Source organism: Ranitomeya imitator, chromosome 5 (assembly GCF_032444005.1).
Source record: "Ranitomeya imitator isolate aRanImi1 chromosome 5, aRanImi1.pri, whole genome shotgun sequence".
In the NCBI taxonomy this organism is placed as follows: Eukaryota; Metazoa; Chordata; class Amphibia; order Anura; family Dendrobatidae; genus Ranitomeya; species Ranitomeya imitator.
Window position 1 is genome coordinate 356044872 of NC_091286.1, and position 26062 is coordinate 356070933.

General features: G+C 41.1%; 1 protein-coding gene across 1 annotated transcript in view; it reads left to right on the top strand.

Moving 5' to 3' along the window:
• The window catches only part of IMPG1 (interphotoreceptor matrix proteoglycan 1), a 325385-nt gene that overhangs the window by 220548 nt on the left and 78775 nt on the right, over nt 1-26062 (top strand). The window contains exon 8 of the mRNA XM_069726677.1: nt 21091-21149. Within this exon, the coding sequence (XP_069582778.1) occupies nt 21091-21149 (59 nt within the window). The remainder of the gene's footprint in view (nt 1-21090; nt 21150-26062) is intronic.

A 26062-nucleotide genomic window follows, 5' to 3' on the forward strand; every position in this document is an offset into this window, starting at 1 on the left:
AGTGTCAGATCAGCGATCTGATAATATATAGTAATGTCCCACCCTGGGACAAAGTAAAAAAGTAAAAAAAAAAAAAAAATACTGTGTAAAAATATTTAAAAAAATTCCTAAATAAAGAAAAAAATAAATATTGTTCCAATAAATACATTGTTTTATGTAAATAAAAAACAATAAAAGTACACATACAGTGAGGCAAAAAAGTATTTAGTCAGTCAGCAATAGTGCAAGTTCCACCACTTAAAAAGATGAGAGGCGTCTGTAATTTACATCATAGGTAGACCTCAACTATGGGAGACAAACTGAGAAAAAAAATCCAGAAAATCACATTGTCTGTTTTTTTAACATTTTATTTGCATATTATGGTGGAAAATAAGTATTTGGTCAGAAACAAAATTTCATCTCAATACTTTGTAATATATCCTTTGTTGGCAATGACAGAGGTCAAACGTTTTCTGTAAGTCTTCACAAGGTTGCCACACACTGTTGTTGGTATGTTGGCCCATTCCTCCATGCAGATCTCCTCTAGAGCAGTGATGTTTTTGGCTTTTCGCTTGGCAACACGGACTTTCAACTCCCTCCAAAGGTTTTCTATAGGGTTGAGATCTGGAGACTGGCTAGGCCACTCCAGGACCTTGAAATGCTTCTTACGAAGCCACTCCTTCGTTGCCCTGGCGGTGTGCTTTGGATCATTGTCATGTTGAAAGACCCAGCCACGTTTCATCTTCAATGCCCTTGCTGATGGAAGGAGGTTTGCACTCAAAATCTCACGATACATGGCCCCATTCATTCTTTCATGTACCCGGATCAGTCGTCCTGGCCCCTTTGCAGAGAAACAGCCCCAAAGCATGATGTTTCCACCACCATGCTTTACAGTAGGTATGGTGTTTGATGGATGCAACTCAGTATTCTTTTTCCTCCAAACACGACAAGTTGTGTTTCTACCAAACAGTTCCAGTTTGGTTTCATCAGACCATAGGACATTCTCCCAAAACTCCTCTGGATCATCCAAATGCTCTCTAGCAAACTTCAGACGGGCCCGGACATGTACTGGCTTAAGCAGTGGGACACGTCTGGCACTGCAGGATCTGAGTCCATGGTGGCGTAGTGTGTTATTTATGGTAGGCCTTGTTACATAGGTCCCAGCTCTCTGCAGTTCATTCACTAGGTCCCCCCGCGTGGTTCTGGGATTTTTGCTCACCGTTCTTGTGATCATTCTGACCCCACGGGGTGGGATTTTGCGTGGAGCCCCAGATCGAGGGAGATTATCAGTGGTCTTGTATGTCTTCCATTTTCTAATTATTGCTCCCACTGTTGATTTCTTCACTCCAAGCTGGTTGGCTATTGCAGATTCAGTCTTCCCAGCCTGGTGCAGGGCTACAATTTTGTTTCTGGTGCCCTTTGACAGCTCTTTGGTCTTCACCATAGTGGAGTTTGGAGTCAGACTGTTTGAGGGTGTGCACAGGTGTCTTTTTATACTGATAACAAGTTTAAACAGGTGCCATTACTACAGGTAATGAGTGGAGGAAAGAGGAGACTCTTAAAGAAGAAGTTACAGGTCTGTGAGAGCCAGAAATCTTGATTGTTTGTTTCTGACCAAATACTTATTTTCCACCATAATATGCAAAAAAAATGATAAAAAAAACAGACAATGTGATTTTCTGGATTTTTTTTTCTCAGTTTGTCTCCCATAGTTGAGGTCTACCTATGATGTAAATTACAGACGCCTCTCATCTTTTTAAGTGGTGGAACTTGCACTATTGCTGACTGACTAAATACTTTTTTGCCCCACTGTATTTAGTATCGCCGCACCCATAGCGACCGACCTATAAAACTGCCCCACTAGTTAACCCCTTCAGTGAACACCGTAAAAAAATAAATAAAAAGAAATAAAAAAACAATGCTTTATCATCATACCGCCGTACAAAAAGTGGAATAACTCGCGATCAAAAAGACAGGAATAAATAAACATGGTACTGCTGAACACGTCATCTTGTCCCGCAAAAAATGAGCTGCCATACAGCATCATTAGCGAAAATAAAGTTATAGCACTTAGAATAAAGCGTTGCAAAAATAATTATTTTTTATATAAAATAGTTTTTATTGTATTACAGCGCCAAAACATAAAAAAGATATAAACGAGGTATCGCTGTAATCGTACTGACCCGCAGAAAAAAAACTGCTTTATCAATATTACCAAATGCGGAACGGTATAAACGCCCCCCAAAAGAAATTCATGAATTGCTCGTTTTTGTTCATTCCTCCTAACAAAAATCGGAATAAAAAGCGATCAAAAATGTCCTGTGCCCGAAAATGGTACCAATAAAAATGTCAACTCGTCCTGCAAAAAACAAGACCTCAAATAACTCTGTGGAGCAAAATATGGAAAAATTATGTTTCTCAAAAGGTGGTGACGCAAAAACTATTTTTTGCAATAAAAAGCGTCTTTTAGCGTGTGACAGCTGCCAAACATAAAAACACGCTATAAAAACCCATTATAAATAGTAAATCAAACCCCCCTTTTCACCGCCTTAGTTAGGGAAAAATAATAAAATTAAAAAAATGTATTTATTTCCATTTTACTATTAGAGTTAGGGTGTTGGTTGGGCTAAAGTTAGGGTTAGGGCTAAAATTAGGGTTGGGGCTAGAGTTAGGGTTAGGGTTTGGATTACGTTTATGGTTGGGTTAGGGGTGTGTCAGGGTTAGAGGTGTGATTAGGGTTATGGTTAAGGTTGTGATTAGGGTTAGGGGTGTGTTGGAGTTAGGAGTGTGTTCGGGTTGGGATTAGGTTTACGGGTGTGTTTGGGTTGGGGTGTGGTTAGAGTTATGGTTAGGGTTAGGGTATGATGGGGGTTGGGGTGTGTTGGGGTTAGGGGTGTGGTTAGGGTTGGGATTCTATCAAAGTCTGCATTCCAAAATGTCACTACTTCCCTTTTTTTGTACCAATTTTTTTTGTGGGAAAAATTTTTTTTTATTTTCACAACTCTGCATTATAAACTTTAGTGAAACACTTGGGGGTTCGAAGTTCTCACAACACATCAAGATAAGTTCCTTTGGGGGTCTAGTTTCCAATATAGGGTCACTTGTGGGGGGTTTCTATTGTTTAGGTACATCAGTGGCTCTGCAAATGCAACGTGATGCCCGCAGACCATTCCATCAAAGTCTGCATTCCAAAACGGCACTCCATCCCTTCCGAGCTCTGCCATGCACCCAAACAGTGGTTGCCCCCACATATGGGGTATGATCGTACTCAGGACAAATTGGACAACAACTTTTGGGGTCCAATTTCTCCGGATACCCTTGGGAAAATAAAAAATTTGAGGTGATAAAAATCATTTTTATGAAAGAAATAACATTTTTTATTTTCACGGCTCTACATTATAAACTACTATGAAGTACTTGGGGGTTCAAAGTGCTCACCACCCATCTAGATAAGTTCCCTAGGGGGTCTACTTTCCAAAATGGTGTCACTTGTGGGGGTTTCCACTGTTTAGGCACATCAGGGGCTCTCCAAACGCAACATGGCGTCCAATCTCAATTCCAGCCAATTCTGCATTGAAAAAGTCAAACGATGCTCCTTCCCTTCCGAGCTCTGCCATGCACCCAAACAGTGGTTTACCCCCACATATGGGGTATGAGCATACCCAGAACAAACTGCACAACAACATTTGGGTTCCACTTTCTCCTGTTACCTTTGGGAAAATAAAAAATTTCGGGTGAAAAAATAATTTTTGTGAAAGAAATAACATTTTCTATTTTCACGGCTCTACATTATAAACTACTATGAAACACTTGGGGGTTCAAAGTGCTCACCACCCATCTAGATAAGTTCCCTAGGGGGTCTACTTTCCAAAATGGTGTCACTCGTGAGGAGTTTTCACTGTTTAGGCACATCAGGGGCTCTCCAAACGCGACATGGCGTCCTATCTCAATTCCAGCCAATTTTGCATTGAAAAGTCAAATGGCGCTCCTTCTCTTCCGAGCTCTGCCATGCGCCCAAACAGTGTACATATGGAGTATCGGAGTACTCAGGACAAATTGTACAACAACTTTTGTGGTCCAATTTCTCCTATTACCCCTGGTAAAAGAAAACAAATTGGATCTGAAGTAATTTTTGTGTGAAAAAAAGTTAAATGTTCATTTTTTTTAAACATTACAAAAATTCCTGTGAAACACCTGACGGGTTAATAAACTTCCTAAATGTGGTTTTGAGCACCTTGAGGGGTGCAGTTTTTAGGATGGTGTCACTTTTTGCTATTTTCTATCATAGACTCCTCGAAGTGACTTCAAATGTGATGTTGTCCCTGAAAAAAAATGGTGTTGTGAAAATGAGAAATCGCTGGTCAACTTTTAACCCCTATTACTCCCTAACAAAAAAAAAATTTGGTTCCAAAATTGCACTGATATAAAGCAGACATGTGGGAAATGTTGCTTATTAAGTATTTTGTGTAACATATCTCTGTGATTTAAGGGCATGAAGATTCAAAGTTGTAAAATTGCAAAAGTTTCTAAATTTTTGCCAAATTTCCATTTTTTTCACAAATAAACGCAAGTAATATCAAAGAAATGTTACCACTGTCATGAAGAACTGTATGTCATGAGAAAACAATGTCAGAATCACTGGGATCCATTGAAGCGTTCCAGAGTTATAACCTCATTAAGGGACAGTGGTCAGAATTGTAAAAATTAGCCCGGTCATTAACGTGCCGGATGATGTTACCTCTGACAGTAACACTATTAGCCTGAGTCAATGTTTTGCACCGAGCGATCTGCTTTATCACAAACTAGCTGAAGAGCCCGGCGTTGCCTGGGCATAGTAAATATCTGTGGTTAGTTATAGCACCTCACTTCTCTTATTTTCCCATCACGCCTCTCATTTTCCCAATCACATCTTTCATTTTCCCCCTCACATCTCTCATTTTCTCCCTCACACCTCTCATTTTCTCCCTCACTCCTCTCATTCCCCCCTAACACTTGTCATTTCAACCTCACATCTGTCATTTTCTGATCACTCCACTATTTTTCCTCACTCCTCTCATTTTGCACTCACACCTTTTCATTTTCACCTCACACCTCTCATTTTCACCTCATCACCTCAGCATATACATGTTTGTCATCTCCCTTATATATAGTATACATCTGTATGTCATCTCCTGTATATAGTATATACCTGTATGTCATCTCCCCTGTATATAGTATATACCTGCTGTGTGTCATCTCCCCTATATATAGTATATACCTGAATGTCATCTCCTTCTATATATAATATATACCTGTATGTCATCTCCTCCTGTATATAGTATATACCTGTGTGTCATCTCTCCTGTATATAGTATATATCTGAGTGTCATCTCCTCCTGCATATAGTATATACCTGCATGTCATCTTCTATATATAGCATATACCTGTATGTCATCTACTCCTGTATATAGTATATACCTGTGTGTCATCTCCCCTGTATATAGTATATATCTGAGTGTCATCTCCTCCTGCATATAGTATATACCTGCATGTCATCTTCTATATATAGCATATACCTGTATGTCATCTCCTCCTGTATATAGTATATACCTGTATGTCATCTCCTCCTGTATATATATGTACCTATATGTCATCTCCTCCTCTATATAGTATATACCTGTGTGTCATCTCTCCTGTATATAGTATATATCTGTGTGTCATCTCCCCTGTATATAGTATATACCTGTGTGTCATCTCCTCCTGTATTAGACCTCGTTCACACGTTATTTGCTCAGTATTTTTACCTCAGTATTTGTAAGCTAAATTGGCAGCCTGATAAATCCCCAGCCAACAGGAAGCCCTCCCCCCTGGCAGTATATATTAGCTCACACATACACATAATAGACAGGTCATGTGACTGACAGCTGCCGTATTTCCTATATGGTGCAATTGTTGTAGTTTGTCTGCTTATTAGTCAGATTTTTATTTTTGAAGGATAATACCAGACTTGTGTGTGTTTTAGGTCGAGTTTCGTTTGTCAAGTTGTGTGTGTTGAGTTGCATGTGGCGACATGCATGTAGCGACTTTTGTGAGATGAGTTTTGTGTAGCAACATGCGTGTAGCAACTTTTTGTGTGTCGAGTTGCATGTGACAGGTTAGTGTAGCAAGTTGTGTGCAGCAAGTTTTGCGCATGGCGAGTTTTGCACGTTGCGAGTATTATGTGTGGTGCCTTTTGAGCATGTGCAAGTTTTGTGTGAGGCAACTTTTGCATGTGTTGCAACTTTTGTGCATGTGGCAATTTTTCCGCGTGTGCAAGTTTTGCGTGTGGCGAGTTTTTCATGAGGAGAATTTTGCACTTGTGGCGAGTTTTGCAAGAGCCTAGTTTTTGCATGTGGCGAGTTCTGCGCGTGGCGAGTTTTGAGTGGCGACTTTTGTGTTTTGACTTTTTTGTGGCGAGGTTGGTGTATTTGTGGTGAAATGTGTGCTGAGGGTAATATGTGTTCAAGCACGTGGTAGTGTGTGGCGCATTTTGTGTGTGTTCATATCCCCGTGTGTGGTGAGTATCCCATGTCGAGGCCCCACCTTAGCAACTGTACGGTATATACTCTTTGGCGCCATCGCTCTCATTCTTTAAGTCCCCCTTGTTCACATCTGGCAGCTGTCAATTTGCCTCCTACACTTTTCCTTTCATTTTTACCCATTATGTAGATAGGGGCAAAATTGTTTGGTGAATTGGAAAGTGCGGGGTTAAAATTTCACTTCACAACATAGCCTATGACGCTCTCGGGGTCCAGACGTGTGACTGTGCAAAATGTTGTTGCTGTAGCTGCGACGCTTCCAACACTTTTCCTTTCACTTTTTCCCCATTATGTAGATAGGGGCAAAATTGTTTGGTGAATTGGAACGCGCGGGGTTAAAATTTCACCTCACAACGAAGCCTATGACGCTCTCAGGGTCCCGACGTGTGGCTGTGCAAAATTTTGTTTCTGTAGCTGCGACGCTTCCAACACTTTTCCTTTCACTTTTTTCCCCATTATGTAGATAGGGGCAAAATTGTTTGGTGAATTGGAAAGCGCGGGGTTAATATTTCACCTCACAACATAGCCTATGACGCTCTCAGGGTCCAGACGTGTGACTGTGCAAAATTTTGTTGCTGTAGCTGCGACGCTTCCAACACTTTTCCTTTCACTTTTTCCCCATTATGTAGATAGGGGCAAAATTGTTTGGTGAATTGGAACGCGCGGGGTTAATATTTCGCCTCACAATATAGCGTATGACGCTCTCAGGGTCCAGACGTGTGACTGTGCAAAATTTTGTTTCTGTAGCTGCGACGCCTCCAACACTTTTCCTTTCACTTTTTTCCCCATTATGTAGATAGGGGCAAAATTGTTTGGTGAATTGGAACGCGCGGGGTTAAAATTTCACCTCACAACGAAGCCTATGACGCTCTCAGGGTCCAGACGTGTTACTGTGCAAAATTTTGTTTCTGTAGCTGCGACGCCTCCAACACTTTTCCTTTCACTTTTTTCCCCATTATGTAGATAGGGGCAAAATTGTTTGGTGAATTGGAACGCGCGGGGTTAAAATTTCACCTCACAACGAAGCCTATGACGCTCTCAGGGTCCAGACGTGTTACTGTGCAAAATTTTGTTTCTGTAGCTGCGACGCCTCCAACACTTTTCCTTTCACTTTTTTCCCCATTATGTAGATAGGGGCAAAATTGTTTGGTGAATTGGAACGCGCGGGGTTAAAATTTCACCTCACAACGTAGCCTATGACGCTCTTCGGGTCCAGACGTGTGACTGTGCAAAATTTCGTGGCTGTAGCTGCGACGGTGCAGATGCCAATCCCGGACATACACACACACATACTCACACACACACACACACATTCAGCTTTATATAGTAGACTAGCTGAAGAGCCCGGCGTTGCCTGGGCATAGTAAATATCTGTGGTTAGTTATAGCACCTCACTTCTCTTATTTTCTCATCACGCCTCTCATTTTCCCAATCACATCTTTCATTTTCCCCCTCACATCTCTCATTTTCTCCCTCACACCTCTCATTTTCTCCCTCACACCTCTCATTTTCTCCCTCACTCCTCTCATTCCCCCCTAACACTTGTCATTTCAACCTCACATCTATCATTTTCTGATCACTCCACTATTTTTCCTCACTCCTCTCATTTTGCACTCACACCTTTTCATTTTCACCTCACACCTTTCATTTTCACCTCATCACCTCAGTATATACATGTTTGTCATCTCCCTTATATATAGTATACATCTGTATGTCATCTCCTGTATATAGTATATACCTGTATGTCATCTCCCCTGTATATAGTATATACCTGCTGTGTGTCATCTCCCCTATATATAGTATATACCTGAATGTCATCTCCTTCTGTATATAGTATATACCTGTGTTTCATCTCCCCTGTATATAGTATATATCTGTGTGTCATCTCCTCCTGTATATAGTATATACCTGCATGTCATCTTCTATATATAGCATATACCTGTATGTCATCTCCTCCTGTATATAGTATATACCTGTAGGTCATCTGCTCCTGTATATAGTATATACCTGTGTGTCATCTCCTCCTGTATATAGTATATGCCTGTATGTCATCTCCTCCTGTATATATATGTACCTGTATGTCATCTCCTCCTCTATATAGTATATACCTGTGTGTCATCTCTCCTGTATATAGTATATATCTGTGTGTCATCTCCCCTGTATATAGTATATACCTGTGTGTCATCTCCTCCTGTATTAGACCTTGTTCACACGTTATTTGCTCAGTATTTTTACCTCAGTATTTGTAAGCTAAATTGGCAGCCTCATAAATCCCCAGCCAACAGGAAGCCCTCCCCCTGGCAGTATATATTAGCTCACACATACACATAATAGACAGGTCATGTGACTGACAGCTGCCGTATTTCCTATATGGTACATTTGTTGTAGTTTGTCTGCTTATTAATCAGATTTTTATTTTTGAAGGATAATACCAGACTTGTGTGTGTTTTAGGGCGAGTTTCGTTTGTCAAGTTGTGTGTGTTGAGTTGTGTGTGGCAACATGCATGTAGCGACTTTTGTGAGATGAGTTTTGTGTGGCAACATGCGTGTAGCAACTTTTTGTGTGTCGAGTTGCATGTAACAGGTTAGTGTAGCAAGTTGTGTGCAGCAAGTTTTGCGCATGGCGAGTTTTGTGCGTGGTGAGTTTTATGTCTGGTGCCTTTTGAGTATGTGCAAGTTTTGTGTGAGGCAACTTTTGCATGTGTTGCAAATTTTGTGCATGTGGCAATTTTTCCGCATGTGCAAGTTTTGCATGTGGCGAGTTTTCCATGAGGTGAGTTTTGCACTTGTGGCGAGTTTTGCGTGAGCCTAGTTTTTGCATGTGGCGAGTTTTGCGCGTGGCGAGTTTTGAGCGGCGACTTTTGTGTTTCGACTTTTATGTGGTGAGGTTGGTGTATGTGTGGTGAAATGTGTGCTGAGGGTGGTATATGTGTTCAAGCACGTGGTAGTGTGTGGCGCATTTTGTGTGTGTGTTCATATCCCCATGTGTGGTGAGTATCTCATGTCGAGGCCCCACCTTAGCAACTGATCGGTATATACTCTTTTGCGCCATCGCTCTCATTCTTTAAGTCCCCCTTGTTCATATCTGGCAGCTGTCAATTTGCCTCCAACACTTTTCCTTCACTTTTCCCCATTATGTAGATAGGGGAAAAATAGTTTGGTGAATTGGAAAGCGCGGAGTTAAAATTTCACCTCACAACATAGCCTATGACGCTCTCAGGGTCCAGACGTGTGACTGTGCAAAATTTTGTGGCTGTAGCTGCGACGCCTCCAACACTTTTCATTTCACTTTTTGCCCCATTATGTAGATAGGGGCAAAAATTTTTGGTGAATTGGAACACGCGGGGTTAAAATTTTGCCTCACAATATAGCCTATGACGCTCTCGGGGTCCAGACGTGTGACTGTGCAAAATTTTGTGGCTGTAGCTGCGACGGTGCAGATGCCAATCCCGGACACACACACACACACACATACACACACATTCAGCTTTATATAGTAGATATCTAAGCAGGATTATTTGGGGGTTATTTTTTAATTTTTAAAAAATCATGAAATGCCTGTCAGTGTGCTGGGCTCTTAAATGGGCTGTTAGTTCCAGGTTAGCATCAGTTTCTACAGTGAGGTCACATTGACGTTACTAAGGCAGTGTTTGTGTAATAGAACTTAAAAATATATGGAAACTGTTCTAGGAGACAGCAGAATATTTCATGTAATTATCAAGTCAATTGGAGGCTTAGCAGTATTATGATTTGCAGCAAATCGATTTGGTGAAAATCTAATTTTGGAGAAAAAATGTTCAAACCTGATGAGCATTTATATTGGCAAATATGACAGCACCTTTGCATTGATGATAAAATAAAACTAAAATCATTTACAGATGAAGCAGTCAACATTATGTTCCTACAATGTCAGCTGTCAATGGGAGTTCATTTGTGTTGATCTGTGCAACTGTGACAAAGGCAAAATTGTTATAGCCAGAAAAATGTGTCAAAGCATTCCCAAAGCGATATTCCAGATATACTTTTGTTATTACTACCAAAAATGATCCTAAAAAAACAGTGCTGAACCTGCATCAGGATCATGAGCTCTAAGGGCTCATTGATGTGAACAGGATGAAAAGTTTAAACTATTTAGTCTGTGCCCACAGAAGACTATAAGATAAATTTCTGACCCTGACCACAGCTGACCACAATGGGAATTTAATAATCAGAACTGGCCCATTTAGCAGTAGAAGAGCCTGATCTGATAAGTTACAGTTTTATTAACATCATGTGTATGGCTGAATGTATAGGCATTGCTTAGAGAAGAGAAAGCACCAAGGTGCAATGTGGGAAGAAGGCAAGCTGAGATGATCTAATCAATGTTTTTATAGGAAACCATGGACTTGACATTTATGTTGATGTGACTTAGAAGTATGCCATCAACATAATTATTGTTGAAAAGTTACCGCTTTCATGGCAATTGTATACCCAAATATCAGTGGCCCCTTTTATCACAATTGTTCAAAGTTGTTCAAGAGTAGCTGGAGTAGAATGACAAAGAGTACAAGGTGTTGATGCAACTTCCATATTGCCATCAGAGTGCAAAAATTTTTAATGTTTACAGTCATTAAAACAAGCTATACTAATAGGTCCTTCCCTATTTTTACAATGTTATTGGAGCACCTTGTCTGACAGTGATATGGGATATTCTGGCAATAATTCATGAAAGCACCTTACATGTTTTTCCTTATATGATGGTTATGTTACCTCTCATATTCAGCTAAGATAAAAACACTTGTAGCTTCTTAGTGCTGTTCTGCTTGCCAAAAATAGTGAGACAGTTTAGCAGAGGGAAATATTGATTATGCTTTTCTTGGTACTAAACCGTTTCATCAAAATGACTGCACCAGAAAGCTATCACTTTTAGAGTCGCAAAATCTTTGCAGAACACTAAGTTGCACAAAAAATTTTGAGACTTTTTACATGCAATTTTCAGGCCACTCAGATAACATTTGAAGGGCTGTGGAGGAGCACAGCTATGCCCACCCATAATATCCATACTGGTAGCATTTCTCACGCCAGCAGAAAGTTTGCACCAGTTCCCAACTGGAGTAACATTTCTAATGAGGCACATGGAGACCCACATCACTGATAAAATGAGCCCAATTCATTACATGGTGTTCAATTTTGCATTTCTGTGCGGGCGCCGCACACCTCTGATCGCCGCCTGCAGACACATCTGCATACAACGCATGCTCCTGGGTACTCAATGCTAAAGATAGGTAAGAATGGAAACGCTAGACGCAGCCAGCTGTAGGCGGAGCCTGGGCGGAGCTTTATGGAGGAAGCAAGGAGGAAGTATGCTGCCATCCGTAGCGCACAGGAATGCAAGTCTGAAACCAGCCTAAGGTCTGATTCATCAAGTTAGGTGTTTGGTATGTAGTGTCTGCTGGAATTAAATGTACCAAATTCATTAAGAGGCATTCATCTCCTAATGAATTTCATGCTTCTTTCAGCGGAAATGTGCCCGAAACAAATATACCTCAATCTTTGACTAGAGGACATACAGTGTCGGAAATGCGTATTTGATCTCTTGCTGATTTTGTAAATTTGACCACTGACAAGGCTAGAAACTGGCATAGCCTGATCAGTTCTGCTACATAGGGGCGATGCTCAGATCGCCCCTATGTAGCTGAAGTACAGCATTGCATTTAGCGCTTACCACAGGGTGGCGCTCACAGCAATCTGGCATCAACAACTATGGAAGTCTCCAGGTTGTCATGTCGATGCACCGCTGTCCCCGATCACGTGACGGGGTCAGCGGTGCGTGCATTTCCGGCCGGATGGCTGGAAGCGCTTGTTGAATGATGCTGTTAGAGTTTGACAGCAGTATTTAACTAGTTAATAGGCTCGGGCAGATCGCAATTCTGCCCGCAACTATTTCAGGCACATGTCAGCTGTTCAAAACAGCTGACATGTCCCAGCTTTGATGCAGGCTCACCGCCGCAGCCCGCATCAAAGTGGGGGTTCGGTTATCGGAGGTACTATTCCATCTGATGGCAGAAAGGGGATAAAGACAGCTGTTTTACATAGTCACCTTTACAAAAGACTCCTGTTCACAGACTCAGTTAATCAGTCAGAGTGTAACCTCTACAACCCTCACGTGGGGTATCCTTGATCATGAGGAAGATGAGAAATCAGCCTAAAACTACACAGGGGGAACTTGTTAATGATCTCAAGGCAGCTGGGACCACAGTCACCAAGAAAACCATTGGTTACACATTACACCGAAAAGGTTTAAAATCCTGCAGTGCCCACAAGGTCCCCCTGCTCAAGAAGGCACATGTGCAAGCCCATCTGAAGTTTGCCAATAAATATCTGGATGATTCTGTGAGTGATTGGGAGAAGGTGCTGTGGTAAGATGAGACAAAAATTGAGGTATTTGGCATTAACTCAACTCGCCGTGTTTGGAGGAAGAGAAATGCTGCCTATGACCCAAAGAACACAGTCCCCACTGTTAAGCAAGGGGGTAGAAACATTATGTTTTAGGGGTGTTTCTCTGCTAAGGGCACAGGACTACTTCACCGCATCAATGGGAAAATGGATGGAGCCATGTACCATAAAATCCTGAGTGAGAACCTCCTTCCCTCCGCCAGGACATTAAAAATGGGTCATGGCTAGATCTTCCAGCAAGACAATGACCCAAAACATACAGCCAAGGCAACAAAGAAGTAGCTCAAAAAGAAGCACATTAAGGTCATGGAGTGGCCAGTCAGTCTCCAGACCTTAATCCACTAGAAAATGTATGGAGGGAGTTGAAGCTCTGAGTTGCCAACAGACAGCCTCAAAATCTTAATGACTTAAAGATGATCTGCAAAGAGGAGTGGACCAAAACTCTTCGTAACAAGTGCGCAAACCTCATAATCAACTACAAAAAAAATCTGACTGCTGTGCTTGCCAACAAGGGTTTTGCCACCAAGTATTAAGTCTTGTTTGCTAGATGGATCAAATACTTATTTCTCACTGCAAAATGCTAATAAATTTATATAACTTATGTAACGTGAAAAAATTGGCAGTGCTGGCATCAACATAACACAAGTCATGACATTTTCTGCATCTTTGTGTTGTGCACATTTTTTGAAGACTTGCAAAAGGTTGTACATCAGTTATGGAGTGTCAAGATCGAAAGTTCAAACATGTAACTGCAACTCAATACAAATAAGACAAAGATAATGACCAGGTACGACCGGGACTCATTTGAGATGGACAGTGACGAACTGTAAGTTGTAAACTACTTCAACCTTCTCGGATCAATGTTCAATCAACATGCAGCGATGACACCGGAAGTCAATAGGAGAATAGCTATGGGCAAATTAACAATGAAGATACTGAACAAGGTCTTCAAATCAAGGAACATTTCACTGGCGATGAAGACACTGCTGGTACATAGGTCTTTTCTGTAGTAAAAGACGGATGTGAAACCAGGACGATAAAGAAACACGACAGAAGAAGAATTGATGCCTTTGAGATTTGGTGCTGGAGAAGGATGTTATCAATACCGTGAAAGGCAAGAAGAATGAACAAATCAATCTTGGAACAGATCAAGCCAGACATGTCATTTGAAACAAGGTTTACCAAGCTATGACTTTCCTACTTTGGACATATCATACGAAGAGAGCAATCACTGGAGAAGAGCATCATGGTCAGAAGAATAAAAGGAACAAGGTGAAGAGGAAGACTAGCAACCCAATGGCTTGAAACAATCAATACAACAGCAGAGAATACTCTGCTTGATATTCCTACAGATCATTCATACATCAAGTCGCCATGTCTCGTGACTGAGCCTAAGGCTGTTTAATAATAATGAATAACTATTGCAAAAACTGTTTAATGAACTGCTTAATGTCCAATGTAACTCATTACTTTTCTCATGTTTTACATATAGATAGTAAAGATTGGATGGAGATAAAGTGCATTGATGCAGAACATTTGTATGACCTTGAATTAATGGCTAGTTAACTGTTTACCTCCTTCATGACCTTGGGATTTTTTGCTTTTCCGTGTTCCTTTTTCACTCCCCTCCTTCCCAGAGCCATAACTTTTTTATTTTTCCATCAATTTGGCCATGTGAGGGCTTATTTTTTGCGGGACGAGTTGTACTTTTGAACGACATCATTGTTTTTAGCATGTCATGTACTAGAAAACGGGAAAAAAATTCCAAGTGCGGTGAAATTGCAAAAAAAGTGCAGTCCCACACTTATTTTTTGTTTGGCTTTTTTGCTAGGTTCACTAAATGCTAAAACTGACCTGACATTATGATTCTCCAGGTCAGTACGAGTTCATAGACACCTAACATGACTAGGTTATTTTTTACCTAAGTGGTGAAAAAAAATTCCAAACTTTGCTAAAAAAAAAATGGCACCATTTTCCAATACTCGTAGCGTCTCCATTTTTCATGATCTGGGGTAGGTTGAGGGCTTATTTTTTGTGTGCCGAGATGATGTTTTTAATGATAGCATTTTCGTGCAGATACGTTCTTTTGATTGCCCGTTATTGCATTTTAATGCAATGTCGCGGCGACCAAAAAAACGTAATTCTGGCGTTTCAAATTTTTTTCTCGCTACCCCATTTAGCGATCAGGTTAATGCTTTTTTTAATTGATAGATCGGGCGATTCTGAACGCAGCGATACCAAACATGTGTAGATTTGATTTTTTTTTAATTGATTTATTTTGATTGGGGCGAAAGGGGGGTGATTTAAACTTTATATTTTTTTTATTTTTTTCACATTTTTTTTTCACTTTTGCTATGCTTCAATAAGCAGGCACAGCATGATCGCCTCTGCTACATAGCAGCGATCTGCTGTTTGCTGCTATGTAGCAGAAAATCAGGTGTGCTGTGAGCGACGACCACAGGGTGGCGCTCACAGCTACCGGCGATCAGTAACCATAGAGGTCTCAGGGACCTCTATGGTTACAAGGTACAAGCATCGCCGACCTCCGATCATGTGACGGGGGTCAGCGATGCCGTCATTTCCGGCCGCCCGGCCGGATGCGGTAGTTAAATGCCGCTGTCTGCGTTTGACAGCGGCATTTAACTAGTTAATAGGTGCGGGCAGATCGCGATTCTGCCCGTGCCTACTACGGGCACATGTCAGCTGTTCAAAACAGCTGACATGTCCTGGCTTTGATGCGGGCTCACCGCCGGAGCCCGCATCAAAGCGGGGCTTCTGACCTCGGACGTACTATCCCGTCCGAGGTCAGAAAGGGGTTAACCCCTTTCTGCCATTAGACGTACTATTGCGTCCATGTGGGGTGGGCTTTACTTCCCAAGGACGCAATAGTACGTCATATGCGATCGGCAGCGCTCACGGGGGGAGCGCCGCCGATCGCGGCCGGGTGTCAGCTGTTTATCGCAGCTGACATCCGGCACTATGTGCCAGGAGCGGTCACGGACCGCCCCCGGCACATTAACCCCCGGCACACCGCGATCAAAGATGATCGCGATGTGCCGGCGGTACAGGGAAGCACCGCGCAGGGAGGGGGCTCCCTGCGGGCTTCCCTGAGCCCCCCGCAGCAACGCGATGTGATCGCGTTGCTGCGAGGGTCTCACCTCCCTCCCTGCTCCCTCCAGCCCCGGATCCAAGATGGCCGCGGATCCGGGTCCTGCAGGGAGGGAGGTGGCTTCACAGAAGCCTGCTCAGAGCAGGCACTGTGAAGGCTGCAGCGCTGCATGTCAGATCAGTGATCTGACAGAGTGCTGTGCAAACTGTCAGATCACTGATCTGTGATATCCCCCCCTGGGAAAAAGTAAAAAAGTAAAAAAAAAAAATTTCAAATGTGTAAAAAAAATAAAAAAAAATATTCCAAAATAATGAAAAAAAAAAAAAATATTATTCCCATAAATACATTTCTTTATCTAAATAAAAAAAAAAAAACAATAAAAGTACACATATTTAGCATCGCCGCGTCCGTAACGGCCCGACCTATAAAACTGGCCCACTAGTTAACCCCTTCAGTAAACACCGTAAGAAAAAAAAAAAAAAAACGAGGCAAAAAACAACGCTTTATTATCATACCGCCGAACAAAAAGTGGAATAACACGCGATCAAAAAGACAGATATAAATAACCATGGTACCGCTGAAAACGTCATCTTGTCCCGCAAAAAACGAGCCGCCATACAGCATCATCAGCAAAAAAATAAAAAAGTTATAGTCCTGAGAATAAAGTGATGCAAAAATAATTATTTTTTCTATAAAATAGTTTTTATCGTATAAAAGCGCCAAAACATAAAAAAATGATATAAATGAGGTATCGCTGTAATCGTACTGACCCGAAGAATAAAACTGCTTCATCAATTTTACCAAACGCGGAACGGTATAAACGCCTCCCCCAAAAGAAATTCATGAATAGCTGGTTTTTGGTCATTCTGCCTCACAAAAATCGGAATAAAAAGCGATCAAAAAATGTCACGTGCCCGAAAATGTTACCAATAAAAACATCAACTCGTCCCGCAAAAAACAAGACCTCACATGACTCTGTGGACCAAAATATAGAAAAATTATAGCTCTCAAAATGTGGTAACGCAAAAAATATTTTTTGCAATAAAAAGCGTCTTTCAGTGTGTGACGGCTGCCAATCATAAAAATCCGCTAAAAAACCCGCTATAAAAGTAAATCAAACCCCCCTTCATCACCCCCTTAGTTAGGGAAAAATTTAAAAAATGTATTTATTTCCATTTACCATTAGGGCTAGGGTTAGGGCTAGGGTTAGGGCTAGGGCTAGGGCTAGGGTTAGGGCTAGGGTTAGGGCTAGGGTTAGGGCTAGGGTTAGGGTTAGGTTTAGGGCTAGGGTTAGGGTTAGGGCTAGGGTTAGGGTTAGGGTTAGGGCTAGGGTTAGGGTTAGGGCTAGGGTTAGGGTTAGGGTTAGGGCTAGGGTTAGGGCTAGGGTTAGGGCTAGGGTTAGGGCTAGGGCTAGGGTTAGGGTTAGGGTTAGGGCTAGGGTTAGGGCTAGGGTTAGGATTAGGGTTAGGGCTAGGGTTAGGGCTAGGGCTACAGTTTGGGTTGGGGCTAAAGTTACAGTTAGGGTTTAGATTACATTTACGGTTGGGAATAGGGTTGGGATTAGGGTTAGGGGTGTGTCAGGGTTAGAGGTGTGGTTAGGGTTACTGTTGGGATTAGGGTTAGGGATGTGTTTGGATTAGGGTTTCAGTTATAATTGGGGGGTTTCCACTGTTTAGGCACATCAGGGGCTCTCCAAACGCGACATGGCGTCCGATCTCAATTCCAGCCAATTCTGCGTTGAAAAAGTAAAACAGTGCTTCTTCCCTTCCGAGCTCTCCCGTGTGCCCAAACAGGGGTTTACCCCAACATATGGGGTATCAGCGTACTCAGGACAAATAGGACAACAACTTTTGGGGTCCAATTTCTCCTGTTACCCTTGGGAAAATACAAAACTCGGGGCTAAAACATATTTTTTGTGGGAAAAAAAAAGATTTTTTATTTTCACGGCTCTGCGTTATAAACTGTAGTGAAACACTTGGGGGTTCAAAGTTCTCACAACACATCTAGATTAGTTCCCTGGGGGGTCTAGTTTCCAATATGGGGTCACTTGTGGGGGGTTTCTACTGTTTAGGTACATTAGGGGTTCTGCAAACGCAATGTGACGTCTGCAGACCATTCCATCTAAGTCTGCATTCCAAATGGCGCTCCTTCCCTTCCGAGCTCTGCCATGCGCTCAAACGGTGGTTTCCCCCAACATACGGGGTATCAGCGTACTCAGGACAAATTGGACAACAACTTTTGGGGTCGAATTTCTCCTCTTACCCTCGGGAAAATACAAAACTGGGGGCTAAAAAATAATTTTGGGGGGAAAGATTTTTTTTTTTAATTTTCACGGCTCTGCGTTACAAACTGTAGTGAAACACTTGGGGGTTCAAAGCTATCACAACACATCTAGATGAGTTCCTTAGGGGGTCTAGTTTCCAAAATGGTGTCACTTGTGGGAGGTTTCTACTGTTTAGGTACATTAGGGGCTCTGCAAATGCAATGTGACACCTGCAGACCATTCCATCTAAGTCCTCATTCCAAATGGAGCTCCTTCCCTTCCGAGCCCTCCCATGCGCCCAAACAGTGGTTCCCCCCCACATATGGGGTATCAGCGCACTCAGGACAAATTGGACAACAAATTGTGGGGTCGAATTTCTCCTGTTACCCTCGGGAAAATACAAAACTGGGGGCTAAAAAATAATTTTTGTGGGAAAAAATTTTTGTTTTATTTTTACGGCTCTCCATTATAAACTTCTGTGAAGCCCTTGGTGGGTCAAAGCGCTCAGCACACATCTAGATAAGTTCCTAAGGGGGTCTACTTTCCAAAATGGTGTCACTTGTGGGGGGTTTCTACTGTTTAGGTACATTAGGGGCTCTGCAAACGCAATGTGACACCTGCAGACCATTCCATCTAAGTCTGCATTCAAATGGCACTCCTTCCCTTCTGAGCCCTCCCATGTGCCCAAACAGTGGTTCCCCCCACATATGGTGTATCATCGCACTCAGGACAAATTGGGCAACAAATTTTGGGGTCCAATTTCTCCTTTTACCCTCAGGAAAATACAAAACTGGGGGCTAAAAAAATAATTTTTGTGGGAAAAAAATTTTGTTTTTTTTACGGCTCTGCATTATAAACTTCTGTGAAGCACTTGGTGGGTCAAAGTGCTCACCACACCTCTAGATAAGTTCCTTAGGGGGTCTACTTTCCAAAATGGTGTCACTTGTGGGGGGTTTCAATGTTTAGGCACATCAGTGGCTCTTCAAACGCAACATGAGGTCCCATCTCAATTCCTGTCAATTTTGCATTGAAAAGTCAAACGGCGCTCCTTCCCTTCCGAGCTCTCCCATCCGCCCAAACAGTGGTTTACCCCCACATATGGGCTATCAGCGTACTCAGGACAAATTGTACAACAACTTTTGGGGTCCAATTTCTTCTCTTACCCTTGGGAAAATAAAAAATTGGGGGCGAAAAGATAATTTTTGTGAAAAAATATGATTTTTTATTTTTACGGTTCTACATTATAAACTTCTGTGAAGCACTTGTTGGGTCAAAGTGCTCACCACACCTCTAGATAAGTTCCTTAGGGGGTCTACTTTCCAAAATGGTGTCACTTGTGGGGGGTTTCAATGTTTAGCCACATCAGGGGCTCTCCAAACGAAACATGGCGTCCCATCTCAATTCCAGTCAATTTTGCATTGAAAGTCAAATGGCACTCCTTCGCTTCCGAGCTCTGCCATGCGCCCAAACAGTGGTTTACCCCCACATGTGGGGTATTGGCATACTCAGGACAAATTGTACAACAATGTTTGGGGTCCATTTTCTCCTGTTACCCTTGGTAAAATAAAACAAATCGGAGCTGAATTAAATTTTTTGTGAAAAAAAGTTAAATGTTCATTTTTATTTAAACATTCAAAAAATTCCTGTGAAGCACCAGAAGGGTTAATGAACTTCTTGAATATGGTTTTGAGCACCTTGAGGGGTGTAGTTTTTAGAATGGTGTCACACTTGGGTATTTTCTATCATATAGACCCCTCAAAATGACTTCAAATGAGATGTGGTCCCTAAAATAAAATGGTTTTGTAGAAATGAGAAATTGCTGGTCAACTTTTAACCCTTATAACTCCCTAACAAAAAAAAATGTTGTTTCCAAAATTGTGCTGATGTAAAGTAGACATGTGGGAAATGTTATTTATTAAGTATTTTGTGTGACATATCTCTGTGATTTAATTGCATAAAAATTCAAAGTTGGAAAATTGCGAAATTTTCATAATTTTCGCCAAATTTCCGTTTTTTTCACAAATAAACGCAGGTACTATCAAATAATTTTTACCATTGTCATGAAGTACAATATGTCATGAGAAAACAATGTCAGAATCACCAGGATCCATTGAAGCGTTCCAGAGTTATAACCTCATAAAGGGACAGTGGTCAGAATTGTAAAAATTGGCCCGGTCATTAACGTGCAAACCACCCTTGGGGGTAAAGGGGTTAAGGTTGCATTGAAGCCGCGGTACATTTTTTCCACATTTTTTGGGGGGGAAAAGCAGCAAAAAAAAACCACAACTTGAACACCTATATGGATATAGAAATTAACTAAATTATCTGCCATACTTTACCAATATAAGCATATTTACTTAGCAGTACACAATGAAAAATAAATAATTATTTATTTACAAGTATAGAAATCAACGACTACAATAAACATACTAGCACATTTTCTTTGGCAGAACTGTCTCTATAACGTGTTGTCATGATGCTTTTTCCTGCCCTTTATCACATTTTATTGATTCTCTGGTGCTCTGTATTACCGTACTTAGTTTTAATGACTGGATGGACAGCACATCAAGATTCTTGAGCAACAGCAAAATCTGATAAAATACTGTGCTTTGATATAATGGAAGAAAAATGGTACATTAATAAAATATATAAATCACTGATGTGCGAAGCAGACCTTTTCTCTAGTCTTGATGCTATACTACTGATACTACTTTATTAAACAAACAGATTTGTTTCTTTTTCAATAGATGCAAAAGGTATTTGAAAATCTTCCAGGGTTTAAGGAGATCCAGGTTTTATGGTTCAGGTTAGTGAAATATTTATATACACTGCAATTTTAATAAATGTACACATATTTCTATGCATTTTATGTATACTGTGTTTATGAACAATAATATTGTTTTCGTTTCAGTTTATAAATAATACAGCGGAAATATTTTATTCTTTCATTAGATATCCTAAACAATGTAGACTTTTATGGAAATGTTGTTTTTTTTATTCTGTAACTTGATGATATGCTCAAATCTACTGTGAACATCAGGGTTAATATTAGGGCGGCCTAGAGGATGGGACTTCCAGTAGCAACAAGATAGTGATGCATAGAAACATTCTCCACAATGCTCCATTATTGGGGCAGGACGTGCTATATTAGAGAGAACTGTTGCATGACTGCACCACGCTCACCCTTGGCTTATCCTGCTTGATCTCCTTCATCGGTGTAGTATAAAAAAGGCTGGTTAAATAATTACTAAAATACATAGCGAGAGCATTGAGAGGTGAGTGATACACTGGACAGAGGTATTTAACTCTCAACACATTACAAAACTTCTACCACACTAGAAAAATACAGGTGTCTCCATAAACTTCTGTGACCTAGCTGATCAGGAATTACACAACCATTTCACTGTCCTAGACCAACCGGAAATAGGTAACTAATATCATTTAACACTAGTCCACCAGAGATCATAACATTAATGTTTTCACTTGCCTAGTCTCAGTTAACACCTTCTTTATCCTAGACGACCCAAAATTAATTTCTGACACCCTTTACTGCTTTAGACCACAAGGTATAATTAACACCCTACACCAAAATAAACTTCCAAAGATGTCATGTTAACATCAGCACTTACCAAAACTTTCATGTATTTCATGGTTAATCTCTTTGACTGCCCTAGATGATCAGGGATGTATTTCTTTGGTCACTGTACATTAATTTAACTCTAAAGCCACTCAGTGTTTTGTAATTGTGTATAGTGATATTATTTTCATATCATCAGAAATTCTATGTGGGTGCTATACGTCTGTATTATATGGGATCATTATTGGGAATTGTATTCTTTTGGACACCAAGTAGCAGAATTTCATGGGCTCTGAATGATGAAAGTATTTCAGTATTGTGTGCCCTGTGTTAATGATTTCTTCTTCCCTTTTTTCAAAACCCTAAAGAATTGAATTTAGGGGAAAACACAAAAAATGCTAACATCACAAAAAGCACCAAAATACATTCTGTAGAAACTATATGAAGGTAGCCCATGACTTTCTCCATCAGTACCATTCAATCATTTCAACTATTTGTGAAATGAGGCTATCTTTGTGTTGAGCTCACATATTCTTGTACTGTAGGTGTCATTTCTATTTTTATAACAAATACTTGTATTAAGTTATAATGTGAATACAGCATGATTAAGTGCTTTCTGTCAGGGAGGTACAAAGAACATATGACTAATACCAATATTGTGTGGAATGCACAGATGCATTATTAATTGCTACGCCTGAAGTAAATGCTAAACAAACAGACTTTGACACAGGTGAAAATTTAAAGAAAACTCCTTACTCTGCAAGTATCAGAAAAACAGTAGAATTTAAATGAGTTTTCCATCTGGACAGCCAATTTATAAAGCGTAACTGTCCTGAAAATCAACTAATCGTTGCAAATGTACCTTGTCTTACTTTACAGCAACAAACTCATCAGTGGGGGAAGATTTATTTTAACATAGTGCTGTTTTAAAGTTTGTGCTATATTCTACAAAAATACGGTATCTACCCTGTTGAAAACTATCTCCATTGCTAGCTTTGTCAGGATACCAAGACAACCAGTCTTTCTCAATTCTCTTGGAAGTCCATTTAAAGAGAATCCTGGCTTTACCATCTTATCTGAAGTTCATTCTTTGTTTGGATGATATTCCTAATTGCTATTATGACTTCCACATTTACTTTAACTTTCGCATAATTTCTCAATTTCATTTCGGTCTTGCTCCTTGGACTAGTTGGCTGGACCGCTTATGCTACTGGTAGTAACAAAACCCAGCACTCAACTTGTTGCAAAAAGAAGATTGGATACTTTATTATGTCCCAACGTACAAACGTTTTGGGACCCGTACAGCGGTGGACACCGCGGAACTAGCTCTGCATAAGACTGCATCGAGAGACTCTCATCTAAGATTAACGCTGCATTCAGGACATTGTTGATAGCGCTTTTAGCCATCAGCATTCTGAGATTACTCCCATCTTCGGCAACGTATATAGCCATCAGTACTTATCTATCATCCCAATCTTTGTCACTGACGAAGGTCACATGTGTGACCGAAACGTTTGTACGTTGGGACATAATAAAGTATCCAATCTTCTTTTCGCAACAAGTTGAGTGCTGGGTTTTGTTACTAGTTATCCTATGGTTTGGGAACCTACCCATGCACCAATTTAAAGTTGTGCACACGTTGACCTCCCACTATGCTACTGGTAGTGACTCTCGCTCATCATTTGACTATGCCTCTATGTAGTCCGTTGGGTTGTAGCATCCTGAGTGTTCACTTATTGATAACCCTTGGCAGTGTTCCTGACAACGCTACTGTTCCCTGAAGTGTTTGTGCCACAAATTAACTATTCTAATGATTTCTACCTGGGAATCCGAGTGCAAAATTCTATACTGATTGTTGGGGGTTAAGGATGGAAAACAGGGAGATCCCTTCGACTCTGCACCATGTCATACTTGTGACAACCTGACCTTGAGCCAGAAAAACCCACTTTGGTGAGAATGCATTTAAAAGAGCGAGGAAAGATATATATCTTGGTACTGTGTTAGCCAGTAGATAGAAAAATATTTAGAATTGAGAGTCCTCAGTGGTTGATACCTTTTAATGGCTAACTGATAAGATGGTAACAAATTGCAAGCTTTCAAGACTAAACAGGTATCTTCAACGGGCAAAGACTAAAAGAAATTCTGAAGAATCACATATTTATGCACAACATAGCACAGAAAAAAAAAACCATGGATAAGACAGGTGACATGAAGCAGAATTACCATGAGTGATAAACAGTTACGTCCATAAATGTTGGACCAGTTCTTAGATAAGGAATATTTTATTGTCCTCTGATTGGGGTCTGGTTCTGTTGTGATGACCCCTCATAGTCTGAGGGGCAAGTTCCTTAGTTGATGTAAAAAGACATAAATCCATGCGACACATTCATTCCTGCATTAAGACTGTCAAAGGTCGTCATCAGTTTATATTACCATACTCTTCTGTCTCTCTTAGATTTGAAGCTACCTTTTAACACAAGTAATTTCATGTCCATAATGTTATGATTTGGGAGACAAAAATGTATTGCCACAGGAAGATCCATTCTTTTTTCTCTTACTGTGTGGCAGTGAGAATTCATTCTTGTTCTAAGCTTTTGCCCTGTCTCCCCCATATACAGACCCCCAGTTGCACATTTAATACAAATAATTAAGTAAACCACATTAGAAGTGTCACAGCTGAAAGTACCTGGTATCTTGTAGTCATGATGTGAATTGGGAATCTTTATCTTGTCCGTAGTCATTATAAATGGACAGGTTTTACATTTTTTCTGATTGCAACAAAAGGTACCTGCAGCTGTTGGAGAGGACAGGGAGCTCTTGACAATGATGCTTCTTAGATTTGGGGGCTGCCTAAAACACAGTAGTGGGGGGTCTGGAAAAATGGATTGTAATTGGGCATCTTTTTGTAGTAAAGGTTGTAATTTCTGTGCAGCTCCCCTTAGCACCTTCAGATTTGGATTGTAGGTAACTACTAGAGGTACCCGGTCATTTTCTTCTTTAGCTTTGTAATGTAGCAGGTGATTCCTTGATATTCTAGTGGCTCTTGTAATCTGGTTTTCAATTGTTCTTGGATTGTAGCCCTGATTCAAAAAGGTCTTTCTGAGGTGACCAAGGTGTTCATCCCTATCCATTGGGTTGGAACATATACAATTGTATCTGATGCCTTGGCTGTAGACAATGGAGTTTTTTATGTGTTTTGGATGGAAACTGTCCCATTTAAGGTATGTTGGGTGGTCGATTGGCTTCTGATACAGGGATGACTTTATTTTATTGCTCTGCTGCTTAATGATGGTGTCCAAAAAGTTAATTTCAGTGCAGGAGTAGTTGAGTGTCAAGTTGAGGGTAGGATGAAATTGATTAAAATGTTCATGGAACGTCTTTGGCTGTGGTTCAGACTCCGTCCAGATGATTAAAATGTCATCAATGTAGCAGTAGTACGCCAGAGGTCTGATGGAACACGAGGACAATAAGTCGCTTTCAAGCCTGGCCATGAAAAGATTTACATACTTTAGGGCCATTTTACTTCCCATTAATGTGCCAGTTTCCTGTAGATAGATCTTCTTGTCAAATTCAAAGTAATTGTGGGTGAGGATGAATTTTCTAAGTTTCACCACAGAATTTGCATCAGTCCCTTTGTTTTCCAGGAAGAATATGCAGGCATTTAATCCATCCTGGTGTGGGATATTGGAGTACAAAGATTCCACATCCATGGTGGCGAGGATTAGGGTTGAGCGAAACGGGTCGAACATTTTCAAAAGTCGCCGACTTTTGGCGAAGTCGAGTTTCATGAAACCCGATCCGACCCCTGTGCGTGGTCGGCCATGCGGTACGCGACTTTCGCGCCAAAGTCGCGTTTCAATGACGCGAAAAGCGCCATTTCTCAGCCAATGAAGGTAAACGCAGAGTGTGGGCAGCGTGATGACATAGGTCCTGGTCCCCACCATCTTAGAGAAGGGCATTGCAGTGATTGGCTTGCTGTCTGCGGCGTCACAGGGGCTATAAAGGGGAGTTCCCGCCGACCGCCATGTTACTGCTGCTGATCTGAGCTTAGGGAGAGGTTGCTGCCGCTTCGTCAGAAGCAGGGATAGCGTTAGGCAGGGTCCATTAACCACCAAACCGCTTGTGCTGTAGCGATTTCCACT